Here is an 18,845-nt window from a genome sequence, read left to right as displayed (position 1 = left end):
ATTAACGTTTTGGAAAACAAACAAAATCTCCCCCCTCACAAAAATTAATCCGAAACGAAACATTTACAAGGCTCATCCCAGTTTCTGTACAGTACGTGCTGATGCCAATGGGATAATCGGGTACAAAGTCAACATCAATACCCAGGCTGGTTGAGGATTCTGAGAGCAGTGAACTTCAGATGTACAGCTGAACGCTGTGTAATACTCGTGTAAGAGCCCTGATTTAAAGTGTTATCACTTAAGATCGTTGTATCACTTTTCCGAATCGCAAATTGCTATATGCTTACAGGCTGCGTATGGCAACAGAACTCGCATGTGATTTTTTTTTTTATGCAAGCATTTATTGATATGTTTCAGCACAGTAAAGATCTCCAGTGATAAATTAACTCACATTGGGTTATGTCTGCAGGATAAAATTCTGATTTATAATGTGTAACTTTTGGAATACTTAAATTAAAATCTATTTGATAAAATACTATATTATTTTAAAATACCAAAATGCATGTCTATAGGGATGCATTTCATTCGAATTAATTTATCATAGATGATTTTACCGTGCATATTTCTATCACTCAGCTTTTTCGATGAGCTTGCCTAGCTTTGCTTGGTATGACACTGAACAGAAAGAGATAGCACTTATTGCTCAGACAGTTCTGAGGTAAAGATCAATGCATAAGCTGGTGGTACAGCATGTCTGATTATCACCGGATCTCCCTTAAATTTTCGGTTTCGATTCACCAGCCTGTGTATTTTAACAGTACACAAAATTACGAATCTCATATCTTAGGTAGAAAAATTCCTACCGCAATTTTTGATCAGTAAGTCTTACAAAATGCATAGAAGACCTGTATCAAAATGCCCTTTTTTTTTTCTTCTTCTTTTTTTTTTTTCTTTTTGTCTCCTGAAATGAAGATTCCGCATGATGCTGGATGCTGATTGGTGGAGGGCTCGGGAATTAGGACCAATCAGGCCTTCGTTTTCTTTTCTTTTTTCCCATAATTTTTCTGAAATGTCGAGGCCAATGAAATGGGTCTGAAAAATTGAATCAGAAAGCATACAAACGCAAAAAGTATCACAATGGGAAAAAAAAAATTGGGTCCTGATTTTGAGCTTGAGGGAATTCTATGTCTTGTATAAAGGAATATCGCATGAGGCACTTGTAATGGCTCTCTTTCACTTTGACTCACTTAGCTGAAGTTTCGCAGAGCGTGTGCAGAATATTTTCCTCGACTCGTGAACCAAGTCTTGCAAAGATATAGATGTTAAAGAGGCAGAACAGTATTGTGTTGCACACTTTCTACTATGCTACGTCTTGTTCTTTTACTTGTATTTGTTTCTTTTTTTTTTGGTAAACACTGGCTAAAGAAGCAGAAGGCACCTGGAGAGGTTTGATACGGCTCACTGGCCTTATAATAAAACTTTAGTTCTGTTATCTTCCTTCCCCCCCCCCCCTCTTTCAACAGCAAGACCACTGCGCACACAGCAGGGGAGGGGTTATAGTCCAGTCACAAACAGCAAGCAGCTAATAAAATCTCTTAAATTGAGGGTGCTAGTCCTGGTCCTGAAGATCTCTTTTCAATCTAGCTTACTTTCAGAAGTGTAGCTCTTCAGGGGCATGACTGAGCAACCATGTTTTAAATAAATCTTCTTTTTTATATAATAGAATTTTTGTTGTATTTTTATGAAAATAAATGGAAAATATGCTAAATAAAAATGTCAAATGATATGAAAAAGACATGCTATGAAGAAGGACACCATGAATCATAGATGCATACTAACTGACCTTGCGGTTACTGTCACGCTAGCCACAACGTAATGGCAGCATTTGCTAATTTTCTCTCCTTGGCCACTAGATGGCGATAAAATCAAGTCTTGATCGGCCTGGATGGAGACCTCTCTGGTATCTGGACGATACCAATACAACACACACAGGACCATATAGATATGGATTTGAGACGGAAGAGGAACTGATATGATGGTGGTGGTGTTCTGAAAACCACATATAGAGACAGAGCTGGAGAGGCTGTATGTGTGAGAGTGTATGGGTGTGTGTGAGAGAGAGAGAAAAGAGAAGAGAGATTTAAAGGGATAGTTTACCCCCTCCCCCAAACAAGTAAAAATCTGTCAGCATTTACTAACGCTCATGTTGTTTCAAACAGGTATGACTATTTCTTCCATGAAACACAAAAGAGAAATTTTGAAGACGAGCTAAAAAGGATGCAAAAGCACCATGAAAGTATCACAAAAGTGGTTCATATGACTTGAGAACTATATTATGTTACTATATTAAAAGTCAATATGATTTGTGTGAAAAACAACCAAAATCTCAGTTTTTAAGATGTGGTCACATTGGCGAAATTCCATAGACAAAAAAGATTCTTTTGTCTACTGTCAATAGTGTAGCGATGTATGAAGCACCGCTCACACAGAAGTTACTCGACGAGTCTTCATGACCAACTGAACCAAATGCGAAATCTGTGAGAGGAAATCTTTCGCCCTTACGCAGAATTCCTGATCACGGGGATTCCTATTGAAATGACTGGATTTTGCCTGCATCTCTATTCACTGAAATCTGCCCTAGCTGTCTTCATGCGAAAAGGGTTAAGTAGCGATGTCTAATTCATTAACAAATTGTTCTTTTGAGTCTGATTTTTTTAATGAATCAGTCGATTCGATTCACGAAAACTAAATTTGGCTGTACCAGCTCCACAGCAGTCTTCTACCCGACAGTCAAAGCGGCATCACGTCACAAAAGTGTGGGCTCGAAGGAAAACTGCGAAGGCTTAAGGCCCGCTCACACCAAGAACGATAACTATATTGGCATCCGCACCAACTGACGATAACATTGTTTATTATAAGCACACGTTGCAGTTAAGTCGCCTGTCAGGTTCTTTAAAGCACGATGGATTATGATTGGCTGCCAGTGTTTTTTAGCGTTTATCAGCTGGAAAAAAAACATTGTGAGATTGATTCCAACAGTAGTGTCATAATCATTATAGTTGTGGTGTGAACTCCACTATTCTCATAGAATTAGAATGATTATTAAACATTTATATACATGTAGCCCCGCCCCTTTTCAGCGCTGCCCTCGTTGTGTTCTTTCTTCCGGTTTGTATTTCCACATTTCCATCTTACGGATTTATAAATGAACCGCTTGTTTAAAAATCTTCCGTCTATTGTTATGACATCCGCTTCAAACATTACAATGCTCATGATAACTTTAGTTAACTCTACAATACTGTATGACTTCAGTAGACTTGGAATATAATACAAAAGTTCTATGAACGATTTTTTGGTGGTTTTGCATCTTTTTTTTAGCTTCAGTTCCTATTCATTCAAGTGGAAAAGAGCAACCAGTTCAAATTTCTCCTCAAAGAAAGAAAATCATACAGGATTGGAACAACATGAGGGCGAGTTTTTAGGTGAACTATCCTTTTAAGGGATTTAGCATTAGGACCACAGTCCTCCCTTATTCTGGCTCTTATTCTTTTCCCCTCTAAAACCTGAGAGAGTTTGTGAGGGCTGGGGACTAGCCAGGGTCCCGGAGGTGTTGTCGAAGATCCAGGGCCCTGTAGAGGCCACTGAGTGGAGAATGCGATGCTGACTTCAGAGATGCTATGAGCCGATTCTGCACCTGACCCATCATCGTCATTGTCCAAAGGCATGAGGAAGGAGAAAGGTGCGCGCGGTGTGACCTCCGTTGTGCTGGTTCCGTTGTTATCCCTCTTTTCTCTTCTGACACTCCCTTTCTCCCTCTCAGGGAGGCCGTTCTCTCTCTCTGAACTAACATCCTTCACTTTTTGTCTTCTCTCCCCCATGCTCTTGCTTTTCTGCCTTCCCCGTCGTCGTTCCCCCTCTCCCTTCCTTTCCCCCCGTGTGCCGCCGTCCTCCTCCTCCTCCTCCTCCTCTTCTCTCCGCGGGCCCTCTCGACCCCTCAACGTGCCAGGTAAACTCCTCGAACGCATCTGTTGCTCTCTTCTTCTTCCGGCCGTGCTAACATCCTCCGCCTGGCCCCGCTTGCCCTCCTCCGCTCCTCTTCCTCTGCTCCTTCCCTCTGATTCCCTCCTTCCCTTCCCCCTCCTCTCTCTCCTCTCTCGTCCACTATCATCCACCCATCTGCTGCTCCTCGGAGGAGAGCGATCTACTGCTGCCACACGCGGCTCCTCGGAGAAGAGGGAGGAGGGGGAAACAACTCCAGATTCACGGTCTGAGATAGAGAAGGAGAAAGAGAGTTGAATGATAAAACACTATCAGCCAATCTTCATGTAAAACTACAAAAGGAGGTATCAGATAAGGGTTTGATGATGGAGGAATGGGTGGATGAAAGAGAACGCAACCATGTGATGCACCAATGACTGTTCTGAGATCAGTAAGGGGTTACTGCCTGCAATTTTAACTTGAGTAAAGGGATGTGATGGAGTTGGCGGGTGAGAAATGGTTTTCTGTCTTTCTGAATGCTTGAATAAACTACATTATGCCAGTGAAACACAGCATCAGCAATCAGCATTTTGAAAAATTGATTATTAAAAACATTATTATTATTGTATGGTTATTCTTTATGGGTATGTCAAATCAATATACAATATGGAAGAACTTGGGAATCTTTGCAATGCACTGATATTTCTTTATTTAAGGCCACAATTTAATGGAAAAGCAGTTACAGCAAAATGAATTTGCTGTGAATTTTGAATAAACTTCCAATAATAATAATAATTTGAATTATTTATTTTTTATTATAAACACTTAAATAAGTTTGGGGTCAGTAAGTTTAAAAAAAGAAGAAGAAATGATTACTCTTGTTCAGCAAGAAAGCATTAAATTTGTGTAAAAGTGATAGTAAAGACATGTTACTGTCAATGGTTTCCTCAAACATATTAAGAATTAAATTAAATATTATTCCAGAAAAATCTTTGCCATCATAGGAATAAATTCCATTTTAAAATATCAAAGTAGAAAACTGTTATTGTAAAATTGTGATAATATTTCACAATATTACTATGTTCACTGTATACAATAAATGCAGCCTTGGTAAGCGAAAGAGACTTCTTCCAAAACAAAAAAATCTTATCGACCCCACGCTTTTGAACATATATCACACACACACACTGTTAAATATATAATAATAGTATTATATATTTAATATTTAATAACATGACATCTCTAGTTATAGGAAACAGAAAAAACTGAATGTGGAAAGCAATATGAGAACTGCGAGATGATGAACATAAAGAAAGACAAAAAGACAACCAACAGGAACGGTTACCAACCGCATGTTTTCTGTCCGGCCGATGACATAGAAGCAAGGCTCGCCCTGCTTGGAGTTAGTCATACAAAGAGATAAGCTGGAAAGCTCCACTGGAGGAGAGTTCAAGAGAAAGAAAGAGAGCAAAAGTATAAAGTAGCGAAAGAGAGAAAGAGAAAGCAGTAAATAATGAGGAAAAATCCAATGCAGAGTTGCAAAAAGTGCAGGAAAGGAAAGAAGCTTCAGTCCAGACCATGGGTGGCACAAGAGGACGGGCATCTGGGGCTTATATACCCAATGTTTTTTTTGTAAAACCCTGAATGTCTATCACCTTGTTTTTCTCCACTAAGTTTTCATGGACAGTTGTAACATTTCAACACACAATCTCCAAATATCCTCTTACCCACCCATGGTCTTGACTAGAAGAATCTGATCTACAGATGTAAACCTGTTAACAATCAGAGGGAAGCAGAACTCTTGTAAAATACATTGGCCATCTTTCAAACATTACTCTGATCATAAGATACATTATTTGAACCCTCTATTCCTACCCTTGTCCCCCCTCACCATAATCCGGTACATATCCGTTGCCTTTCTTCAGTACGAGGTGTATCCATGCTCCTCCCTTTCGGATCTGCTCCACGGCCTGGCTGTGTGTCATCCCGGCTGTGCTGTCTCCATTAATCTCCACCAGCTGATCACTCACCTGCAACACAAGTCAGCAAAACCCTCTGTGACTCAGCGTAATGTCAACAACAGCACCTAAACCCAGCATGCCTCAGCATTATCTTAACAAAATGACTCTTAGCACTTTCAAACATCCCTGACAGCATCAATTAAAATGTTGTATTTACTTGATTTATAATCGAAGAGCAGTTCACCTGAATTTTCTGACTGCGTGAGGCCGGTCCGCCCTCCATCAGACCAAGTACATACAGACCCATGTTATACTCGCTTCCACCTCGCAAACTAAAGCCAAACCCTGTTGGGCCCCTTTCAAGATCAACGCTGTAAAATTGTGAATCCTGCAGAGAGAGAGAGAGAGAGAGAGAGACATTTCAGGGTGTGGGGTGTGAAATACTTTTGGAGAGTTTAGATAACATGCTAAGATGCTCCAACTATTTCAAAGAGCATGCTAATTCAGCTATAAGTATTATGCAGACCTCATTTATTTAGAAAAAATAAATATTTATCACACATTTCTGAGTGCATGTATGTAGCCTCACCTTTTGCTTGGCCCGATGCCCTTTTTTTAACCGGCTCTCAGCATCAAAGTCAGGATACTCAGGCAGATTATTGTCTGACAGAAAAATAGACACTCATCAGTTTGACACACACTTTAATAGCAATTATTCAGAGTCTATACACCAGCACACTCTTGTGGCGACTGTTGAAAATATACCTCAAAGTCTATCAGAAGGAACATAACTTCAGATTTCAGAATATTTTTTGCAACACAATAATATTTTTTTTATTTGATGAATAAATAAATAAAACATTTAATTAGCTTAATATTTAAAATATTGACAATAATTAATTATTATTGAATAAATTGTCAAATAATAAATAGTATTATTAATAATAATGAACTATTTACGGCAAGTTTACCAAGGCACTTAGAGTACAACAAATACAAAATGTAAGATAAGCACAATAAAAACAAACAAGCATGCATATACACTACCATTATAAAGTTTGGGATCAGTAAAATAAATTAATTTCATTCAACAACAAGGATGCAGTAAACTGATCAAAAGTGACCGTAAAGACTTCTATATCAGATTTCTATATCATATAAATGCTGTTCTTTTGCGCTTTCTATTAATCAAAGAATCCTGAAAACATTTATCACATTAAGAATACTAATCATATTAAGCAGCACAACTTTTTTCAACATTGCTAATAATGTTGAAATGTTTCTTTACCACCAAATCAGCATATTATAATGATCTCTGAAGGATCATGTGACACTGAAGACTGGAGTAATGATGCTGAAAATTCAGCTTTGGCATCACAGAAAAAAATTACATTTTAAAATATAAAAAAAAAGAAAAAGTTCATTTAAATGGTAAAAAATCTTCATAATATTACTGTTTCTACTGTATTTTTGTTAAAATAAATGAAACTTGGTGAGCATAACATTTCTTTTAAAAACATTTTAAAAAAATTATCAACCCCAAACATTTGAACGGTAGTGTATGAACAAATATACACTATATAAAAACAGTCAAGCAAAATGAAAAGGCTTATGTGTGTGTAGTGTGCTTACTAGTGTGAGAGCGTGGTATAATGGTGAGTCTGAGGTTGTTGCCAGCTCTGCGCAGTATCTGTGCGAGGTCTCTGTGAGGAAGCGTGACCACTGATCTGCCCTCCACGGCCTCCAGCTGATCCCCCGGCTGAATCTGACCACTGCGTGCTGCTGGACTCCCCCGTCGCACCGTCACAAACCTGTGAGACACTAGAGACGAGGCTAAACACAGAAAAGAGACAGAAAGAAAGAGATATTCATCCAATCATCCACGCAAAATATGCTAAATTCTTTTTACTTTATAATTGACCACTACATGTTTATTTCCGTTCTGTATAATATGATGATATGACAGCACAAGGAGAGGCACATTTCTAAATGAATCACTGAATCAGCAGATGATTACACGGCTGACAGAACATGAACAGTCGTGAATGAATCCCTTTTCATGTTTACATAATCATGTGACATTCTAGACCACAGAAGTTCAGAATAGTGACCTTCTTAGAGACAGTCACATGATGTTTTAGTTTATTATTGAATAGATTATGTACAATATAATGCAAATCTGAAAGCTTCAGCAGTTACATCAGCACAACTGTTTTCACAACAGCATAACTGATGAACTTCACACATTTATTACTCAACACTGAACTGATTTCAACTGGATAATGACCATTTACTATCGTCTTTTTAGAGCTGCATAACCGCAGAATTGAATTGTTTGCATCATTGAATCATTACTTTCTTGTTTATCACTGTAAAGCTACTTTGAAACAATCTGTATAAAGCGCTATATTAATAAAGGTGACGACAACAGCACAACTCATATAGTCTATGTTGGAGCTCTTAAAGGGACAGTACACTAAAAAAAACTCAATCAGTTTGAAAAGTCATAAATTATGGAGTGAACTATTTCTTTAAAGGTGCCCTAGAATTTGAAATTGAATTTATCTTGGCATAGTTAAATAACAAGAGTTCAGTACATGGACATGACATACAGTGAGTCTCAAACACCATTGTTTTCTCCTTATTTAAATCTAGTTTTTGAAAAACACCCCTGAAAAATAGGCGAATCTCCACATAACACCGACTGTGACGCAACAGTCGGGATCATTAATATGTACGCCTCCAAAAATTTGCATATGCCAGCCGATGTTCAAGGCCAGGCGGAACTGCGCAGCCGAATCATCGTCCGAATAATTTTTCTTCGAGAGACATCATGGCTTGCAAACGAGCGAAGCATGGCAGTTGCTCAGTGTTTGGATGTACAAATGAACACAAAGGTATTTTTTTAATTCCTTCATCCGAGCCTCTGAAGAACCAGTGGGTTATGTGAATGTCTGATGTGTAATTGTTCAAGTTCAGACAGATAATCTTTCTCTCAAAGTCGTTCAATACTGTTTATGCATCAGTAAATCAAGCCAGTGACTAAACGATCAACTTCATGTCGTTTCTCTTAGTAGGATGAAAATAAACTTACTTAAACTGTGATTAATATACAGATAGCGATCAAATAACAATCCCTTTCCAGTCGCCCAACCTGTCAATCACACAGCGCGAGTTTATCTGGACACTTGCCAACACTCGTTATGAAATCAATGACGCTGTTACACTGCACAACGAAGCTCTTACTGTACGTACATCATGTTTGCATTGGTGAAATCATTAGTGAGAGTGCAGAAACTGCGTTGCAATGATAAGATCTTCATTCACGTGATCAACAGGCTTACACTGAAGTCTCACAGCAGCCAATCACAGCAGTGGGCGTTTACACTGAAGTCTCACAGCAGCCAATCACAGCAGTGGGCGTTTACACTGAAGTCTCACAGCAGACACGCCCCTTCAAACAGAGCGTTCAAATCAGAGGCTAAAATCAGGCTAGGAAAAATGCCTTTTATTTCTAAATTATAACAAATTTTGATCTAAAAAACATACTAACATTATAAGGGCACCCCAGGAAACATTCTAAAATAATAAAATAATCCATGCAATGGCACCTTTAAAGTATTAGCCCACTCAAAATAAAAATACATTTTGACTTAAATTTCAAGTTTCAACTGTTCCTCACACACAGTTACCACATTCTTAAAGATCCAAGGAAGAATAATTTTATTTTGTGACATGAGGGTGAGCAAATCGTGACAATTTCCCCCCATTTTTTCGAGGAAATAGTGGCAAACCTTGCAACTGAATCCCATAGGAAATTATTCCAACAGGGATTCAGATCTACAAAGATGTGACTGCTCCAAAAGATAACAACATTGTGTGCCATTGTTGATTTAAAAGGTTATTTCGATGTGAACACAAGCATTGTTCCACACACGTTTTAACATTCCACAAAGGTCAGTTTCCAGAACAAAAATCCTATCAGAAAGAACAAACGATAAGAATAAACTGTTCCACCTGTTAGTTAGTCTAACAAGTTAACAAGTTAAACTTGTCATAGAAATCCTATGCATCAATCATGGTTATTGTACACCTGCAGTGATGGTTTAATTATTGCCTTCTCCTCAGGGTGTCCCAAACTTCACTGTTGTTCTCCTTTTGATGGGTCTTCACTCATCCAGTGTAGCCTTTGTTTCTCAAAGGCACTTTAAGTATGATGTGTTTTGTTCCACTCTAGCCTCTTCTGTCCACATTATTCAGCCTTTCACTCTTAGCCAAACAACAGGCTGGTTGCCAAGATTGGAATCTCAAAGACCTGCGCACAATTACCCTGAGCACTCGCCATCATGTTACACAGCGACAGTCGATTGAAGAAAGAAAAGAGAGACATAAAACTTCAGGTAGCGGACTGAAATGCCGCTCCGTTGCCTTTAGCACTCTGCTCCATATTCATCTTTGTTGGGAGATGACAAACGCACCAATATTCAGTCTGACGTGCAAGTTTTCATAAAAGAGAAGAGCTACCACCCCAAAAATGAGAAAAGACATGAGAGGCTAAAAGAACTTTACGAATATTTTGATAGATTAAGAATATAAACACAGCAGTGTGTTTTCCCAAAGACAACGGCCTTTATTTATCAAACACAGGCAGAACAGTTTCCTATTGAATCCTATTGAATTATGATTCTACTGAACTTCTGAAGTCTTTCGTTAATAAGGCCCAAAATTATAAATAAATTAAAACTCTAAATGGTGATGAACCCATGACTGTTCAAAAGTTTTAAAAATACATTAATACCTTTATTCTTCAAATATTAATTAAATTTACCAAAAGTGATAGTAAAGACTAATAAATTGATACAAAATATTTCTAGTTTAAATAAACGCTGTTCTTTTGAACTTTCTATTCGTCAAAGAATGTTGAACACACAAATATTACACAACAACTTTTTTTTAAACATTTTTAATAATAATAAATGTTTCTTGAGCACCAATTCAACATATTAGAATAATTTCTGAAGGATCATGTGACACTGAAGACTAAAACTAATGGCTGCTGAAAATGAGGAATAAATTACATTTTAAAGTGAATTCAAATTTCAAATCAAATTGAAAAAGTTATTTTAAATTGTAATATTTCGCAATATTACTGGTTTACTATATTTTTAATCAAATATTATGCAGCCTTGCTGAGCATAAGAGACTTCTTTCAAAGTTTCTTGTTGCTAAACACCTATGCCATTACATTGGAAGATTCGTGTTTTATTTTTCAACTTTTCTGAATCGAACGGCTCCTCAGCTCATGTGGCACACCGTGTAGCTGGGAAGTTTGCAGATACAGGGACATTCCCAAACACACTGTTAGTATATCCCCATACTGTACTGCCACTGCCCAGTTTTGGCCGGTAAATCGACCTGTTTGTATTGATTGTGCACTCGTGTGGGGAAACAGCCGACAGCGCAGAACATGTGAAAACGACAACAGGCCTGAAACAGTTTCAGTTAGCCCTTTAAAGCACAAATGCACTCAAAGTAGGTGAAAGGTGACGGAATAAAATACCTTTTCAAGTATAAGGCTTGAAACACTACGTACTGTACACACTTTTTGTTTTTCGACATATGTGAATTGGGAATTCAGCTATGCATTTCAGCCACCCAATATGTTGAGGGAATTGCAGAACCACAAAGTGTTCACAAGCTCTGATTGTATATTAATAGGAAATGAATGACAAAAACAGAAGGAAACAGTGTTGACACAGTGGGCAGCAGATCTGAACAAACATATCAAACATGACATAAAAGAACAAACATATGTTAGAAATGTTTTCCTAATTTACACCTTGCTGCGTCTTAGATTATGAGCCAAGAAACTCTTCCTCACAACATGAAAGTCCCTTTTAGATCTGTACAAAGAGTCCAGAAGCTTCCTCAACTGTGAATCAAAAACACCTGTATGTTTTTCTAGGAGCTCTTTGATTTTTTACTTCTAATAATCTAGTTTAACTAGCACTTTAGTTTAACTACTGACGGTGTCTGATCTGTACGCACTGTCCTAAGAACCCCAGAGAGAAATCAGTACATACAAGATCAAACATACAGGAGACAGACAGAGAGAGAGAGAGAGAGAGAGAGAGAGAGAGAGAGAGAGAGAGAGAGAGAGAGAGAGAGAGAGAGAGAGAGAGAGAGAGAGATGAAATGCACATGTAGAGCAAACTACACGGAAACCCTTTCATGTACAGTAATATGTGATGTGGTGTTTAAAGCTGACATGAAATGGAAATTCACTGTATTGGTTCTGGTAAACCTTACGTCATGGGGACAAAATGTCCTCACAAAGATGGCAATATCAACATTTTTAGGTCCTTATGTGGAAAACAGCTTTTAAATCATACTAAGTTATGTTTTTTTTTAAGTTTTCCATGATGGGTAGGTTTAGGGTTAGGGCTAGAATCTGCAGTTTGTAGAGTATAAAAATCATTATATATCTGGAATGTCCTCATAAAACATAAATTTGTGTGTGTGTGTGTGTGTGTGTGTGTGTGTGTGTGTGTGTGTACACAGAATCAGTAGAGCCCAGGTGAGAGTGTATTCAGTGTCATGTGAAGCGTGTTGAGCTGGAAGAGAATGTTCTCCCGCGTACCACATCGTTAAGTGCTGCCAATTATTACCAAACCTACATTATTCATGAGTCTGTCTATTATTCATAACACAATTCACTCATTATTCATAGCTTGTAAAAGATCTTAGTTAATGAGCATATTGTTCTGTGGGTTATTTATAGAAGTGGACAAAAAAAGATAAACAGTAATAGTGTTAATGGGAAGGATGCATTTTAATAAACACGGCACATGTTTTGAAATTTCATAAAAGTCTCCCATATGAAAACAGATAAAGAGATAAAAAAAAAAAAAGGGATGAATACAGCTGTTTCTGACCCAGCTGCCTGGAAGAGAGAGAAATGCTCTTTGGGATTTATAGTTACTGAACAACAGAGTATTTTGAATTCATAAAGGTATGGTGTTTGTTACATAACTGTTATTAAACACTTCCCATAATCCTATAAACCTACACTATTATGAATGACACACAGAAAGACACGCATGCTTTCTAAAGCTCATAACACAGTATAGTGCTGAAAGAGGAATTTTATATATATGCATTTATATTTAAAAAATATAGTTTTAATGTTGGCACTACTTTTTTGAAGGCACAGATCCTAATCAGAAAAAATATTAAAGAACAGCACTTTTACTTTTTATAATGGTAACTGCAATATAGCCTAAATTAACCACAGCTTTTAAACACATACAAATACTGACACTCAGCATAAACAGCAAGAGTGAAACTTTAACTACTCTTTAAATGTGTAGAATAACTGGGTCAACCTTCAGCGCTTTTACACAAAACTTTGTTTCTGTTCACCTCCGCTTTTATTTATGAGCCTGTTATTTTCACGACTGGGCAGATTTCCTCTGAACTGCGAGCCAATGAGCCATGTGAGAGGCGAGTTTTACACACACCACAGGGTTCGGCGGGAAGAACAGAGGTTTTGCGTGTTGTGGAAGCTGAGTTGAGGCGGGGGTCGAGGGCTCGAACAAAACTTCTCATGCAGAGAACAGAACAGTAGGACTCATGCCGAGATGATAACCTTTTGTCACATGTCAGAAAAACACGCACAAATGTTTACCTGGCTATTGGCGAACTCCTATCTGGCCTCTACTGTTCTTTAATCAAAGAGATTAGTGTTTTTTTTTTATTTTATGTAAACATACTTTCTCATATCCCAGTTTATTATGAAGACATACAGCTACAGAAAAGTGCTTTCAATGTCCTGATTGGTTGAACATTCCAACCAGCCCGACAACAATTCAACCAATAGCGTAGTACTGTGGAGTGGTTATCTGATCAGCCAGCCAATGGCGAAGAGGAAATCTACTTTAAGTCTGATAACAGTTCAAACAATGCAATGGGTTTGGGGGTGTGGTTATATGCTAAGCCAGCCAATGGCAGAGAGGGGAAGTTTTTGAGAAAATCAGTTTAAAAACAGTATTTTTACTATTCCATTTGAAATGACAATTCAGCTTTAATTACAGAATACAGAATAACTATAAGCCAAACATTGTTCGGTCTGTTTGAACATTCCTACCAATCTGATAAAAGTTCATCCAAAAGTTGGGTTTGGGGGTGTGGCTATATGATAAGCCAGCCAATGGCAGAGGGAGGGAGTATTTGAGGAATTTACTACAGTAACTACATGTAACGTGTAATAAGGACACTGTAAAACGTAGTGTTACCTTTTTTCATTCCATTTGAAATTACATACTTTGGTTTTAATTATAACTAACAAAAAACAAAACAAAAAAACAACTAACATCTAACAAATTAAACTTATGTTAGTTTCAGAAATAAATATAGAAAATAGAAATAGAAATAACTTTTTTTTTTTTAAACTTTTGCCCCATTTATGGAACCAGTGTTGAACAAATCAAGGTCCTTAACCTCAAAACTATGATTAGTCCCTCATTTTCTAACATTTGCATACTTGCATTTATATAATGCATCGACAATACCCTTGAGCGACCAGCGAGTAAATGATTCTGTCAGTACATGAGCAGTGAATGAATGAAAGGCAACAGTAAAAGAGCACAATTTGTGCCTGGATTAAATTTGCAATGCAGGTCTCAACTCGTATTGGAAATAAAGTATTCTTAGTGGAGAAAAAGTCCACCCATAAATGAAATTCTGTTATATTTTATTCACCCTCATGTTGTTTCAAACCTGTATGACATTCTTTTGCATGACATAAAATAAGATATTTAGAAAAACGGCTCATTATCTTTTGTCAATACAATGAAAGTAAGTGGGGTTCACTTACTTTCCTTATAGAGACAAATATTCATGATGTTTCTTTAAAACATCTTCCTTTGAGTTTCACAGAAGAAAGAATCTCATAAAGGTTTGGAACTGAATGATTAAACAGTTTAGAGAAAACATTTATGGGTGAACTATCCCTTTAACGCATGTAAAGTAGTGGTACCGTCATAGATTGCAGCTCCAAAACCTGGAAAGGATAATCCATTGACAAAAAATAAATAAATTATTTTTGCTTCCATACGAAAATTAGCTTGCTTCCAGAATCATTTCAATACAGTATATTGCTTTTGATATATATGTAAAAAACTGCTCAACAATAAGTGTGTATTGATACTTTTAAATCTTTAAAAATGCTGTTTGTGAGCAAAAACATAAGGAAAACAAAACTTTCACACACTACGGAGCAGAAACACACAGATGCAGATCACAGCAGTAATACTAATGGTGACTGAGCATCAGACCCACAACACTCCATATACATCAGGCTGACCCTGCAGAAACAAACAATCCCAACACTGCACAGGAAACAGTATCCGCAGTGAAACCTGGTTTCGGACACTGCCTTAGTGTCTAGCAACAAACTTATTGATTATACGCATCCTATATAAAGAGATCCACAAAATGCATCATGAACGTTCAAACATACACATGCAAGCCTGCTTGTATCCCTATGGGGATCAAGATGCAAACCCAACCATCTGTTTAATATTTAATCTTATCCAGCTTATTAGTCCTGCCATGTAAATATGCACTAAAATGAACAATGCGAAACCTCACATGACATGGAGAAAATATGCCCAACCAGTGATCCAGAACCTGCGATGTCTGTTAACATTGCTAAGCTTCACGAAACAGCATCAGCTGACCCCAGAACAACTCGCTCCTCTGAAAAATGGAAACGGGCATACGACGGTGCCTTAAGGATATTACAGCATAGAGAGGATGCAGATAAGATACAGACAATCTCATATTGAACACGACTGGAAGGAACTCGCACTGTTCTTTGCTCTCTCTCCGTCTCACACACACATTCCCTACAAATGACCTCACGCTGATGATCTCACACACACACGATAAGATTTTCAGGGTGTTCAGCTTATAACAGTAATAATGTAACTGACAGAAAATATAAATATAGAGATAAATATGTGTTATGGTAGTTACATGATGCTCCAATAGATTTAAAAGAATACCATGGTAGACTAAATATGCTACATGGTCAAATAAACATGGTAATACCATGGTATCATTTCCAAAAAATATCAAGGCATTATACTCATTGTCCACTTACCATAGTCCTACCATAGTATTTTGAACATGTACCATGGCATTACCAAGGTATTCTTATAAATATCATGGATTACCATGTATGGTACATGAATTGTAGTACCTTGATAAATTTCAAAATACTGTAGTATTTCCATCCTTGCACCATGGTACAAGGGTTTTTGGGTACAAGTTTTTGCAATGGAAAGAAAACTATGATCATAAAACTATGATACCATGTAAAAAAACAACAACAAAAAAAACAGTAGTACCCAGACTTACTTATTACTTATCCTTATACTATACTTTTTTGTAAATGTGAATGATGTTTTTTCATTATGCTTCAAAGTAGTTTTTTCTCTTTATCTCTACTGAAGTCTGTAAGCAGACATTTGAACGCCTCTACAGTGTGGATGAGTCTGTGTTCACTGGTCCAACACATCACAGAAGAATTAAGCCTTTCATTGGCACGACCACTGGAAATATTTCAGGCATGTGAGACCCCAGGTGAACCACAGCGCCAGGACGCTCTGAAGTATGAAAAGTACAGAGATGCACTTTAGAAGAACTGTCCCGGACAGATCAAAAGCTACGGATACAATGCAAAATGCAAAACATGCATCCTGTTCTCTCACGAAAGCGGACTGTTCCCACGCACAATGTTTTAAATCACGTTTAAACATCAGCTGCAAATACAGTACTTAATTGTTAGTAAAGTAAACAGTACCAGGGTCAATAATTAACCTAAATACAGATATTATAAGAGTACATAAGAGGTAAGAGAGTATTTACGTTTCACGTCCTTCATCGTTTTCAGGGCAGACTGAAGCCTTTCCAGCATTTTGTCCTGATAGAGTTTCTAAATCCAGCTTCAAATCCAGAGAATTCCTGACACGGAGTCTTTAATCTACATATAATATTATAAAACAATGAAGAAATGGAGAAAACAAGGACTGTTCAGGTGTTTTTTTCCCTCAGAATAGAGACACGGAGGACGCTTGCACAGACAAAACTGAACTGAGGAAAAGAGAGAGGGGGAGAGGGTGAAAGAGTGCAGAGAGAGAGAGAGAGAGAGAGAGAGAGAGAGAGAGAGAGAGAGAGAGATCACTGAAGGGAGGGATGTTGAGTGAAAACATGATAGGGAATATGTGGAAAATAAAAGTGATTTAATACCACACTGATTCATCGCAAAACTATCAGCCTGAGACTGAGAGTGTGTGATATTTACAACTACACACACACACACACACACACACACACACACACACACACACTATATACACTAGTTTTCAAAAGTTTGGGGTCAGTAAGTTTAAAAAAATTAAAAAAAATTAATACTTTTATTCAGCAAGGACACATTACAAAATTACACGCATTTCTAAGGTTACAAAAGATTTTATAAGGTCACACTTTAGTTTAGAGTCCAATTCTCACTACCAACTAGCTGCTTATTAGCATGCATATTACTAGGATATTGGCTGTTTATTAGTACTTATAAAGCACATATTAATGCCTTATTCTGCATGACCAAATTCTACATACCTTATTCGCCCAATACCGAAACTTAACAACTACCTTACTAACAATTAATAAGCAGTAATTAGGAGTTTATTGAGGCAAAAGTCATAGTTAATTACAGTTTTTTTTTTGTTTTTTGTTTTTTTAGCAAATAAATGCAGCCTTGGTGAGCATAAGAGACTTCTTTCAAAAACATTTAAAAAATCTTTCTGACCTCAAATTTTTTGAATAACTTCTACTATAAATTATCTGCCATTTATATTTTCAGGTATAAATATTTGATTAATTTGCAAATATTTAATAAATTATATAATGCATCATAGAAATATGGCTGACTGGATTCTATTACTTTGGTTCATTAAAAAAAAAAAAAAACATATACCATTGGGCCGAAGGCAAAAATGCCTTTTTTTACACAACATAAATACATTTGAAATCTGAATGTTACAACTGAAAAGAAAGCTTATTTTGATTAATGTAATAATTCATTAAAGTATTATAGTAAATATCAACAATTATTAAATTCATTAATCAATTCATTGAATTGCGTTGATGCAATGTCTAGTTATTAGAAACCTTTAGTTCTATGAAGTACTGTATGTAAACTGTAAACAAAACGATAAAGAAAACATGTAAAACAGACAGATCACAACGGTTCTTTGTTGGAAATCTATTTTAAAAAACAGAAGATGTTGATCTACTAAACAATAAACCCCAAATGACAATGAACAAGTACTGAGCTACTAAACAACTGAACATAAAAAAGGACAATGCACAAGAAAAAAAAAAAAAAAAGAGAGAGAGAATGAAAACAGGAAAAACTGCTCACTCAGGAAACTGTTCCATTTGTTGTTTCACAACTACAAGCAGCGCTGGACACAAACCATGACCTCGCTCAGACTTATCTTACATTAACACACTCAGAGCAGTGATGCACAAATTAGTGCATTTAATAACGGGAAAAAACTAGAAACGTCTACTTAAAAATAAGAGAGCACATATTAGCTAAGCCTCAAATCAAGTGAAAGAAATCATAATTAGTCTGCTAATTAGAGATTTTCTGTGCACATGCTTATTGCATAATGACATGACTCAGACGACCAACATGCTTAGAGGGGTAAAATGCCCTTTTTCTCTACAATATTTTTTTTTTTTCACGATTCACCTGGTCTTCAAACAGCAATCCAGGCAGAATTATAGTCTCTCCCTCTGTGATAATTGCTTTATGCAGACGGACTATATATTTCCAGAGTCCTGATTAAATAATGTTGTATTAATGTATAAAATGTTCATTTTTTGCTTCCAAGT

The 18,845-nt window shown here is 37.0% G+C and overlaps 1 protein-coding gene across 1 annotated transcript in view; it reads right to left on the bottom strand.

The window, feature by feature from the left end:
- Nucleotides 1-3,340: 3,340 nt before the first annotated feature.
- The window catches only part of magixa (MAGI family member, X-linked a), a 41,527-nt gene continuing 26,022 nt past the window's right edge, over nt 3,341-18,845 (bottom strand). Inside the window, 6 exon segments of the mRNA XM_084389671.1 lie at nt 3,341-3,480; nt 3,483-4,207; nt 5,810-5,948; nt 6,124-6,267; nt 6,469-6,542; nt 7,512-7,712. Of these exon segments, the coding sequence (XP_084245797.1) occupies nt 3,451-3,480; nt 3,483-4,207; nt 5,810-5,948; nt 6,124-6,267; nt 6,469-6,542; nt 7,512-7,712 (1,313 nt within the window). The 3' untranslated portion in view covers nt 3,341-3,450.

This window comes from Rutilus rutilus (genome assembly GCF_951802725.1).
Source record: "Rutilus rutilus genome assembly, chromosome: 19".
Taxonomy (NCBI): Eukaryota; Metazoa; Chordata; class Actinopteri; order Cypriniformes; family Leuciscidae; genus Rutilus; species Rutilus rutilus.
Note: the sequence above shows the minus strand (reverse complement) of the source record. Positions and strands in the feature narration are given on the sequence as shown.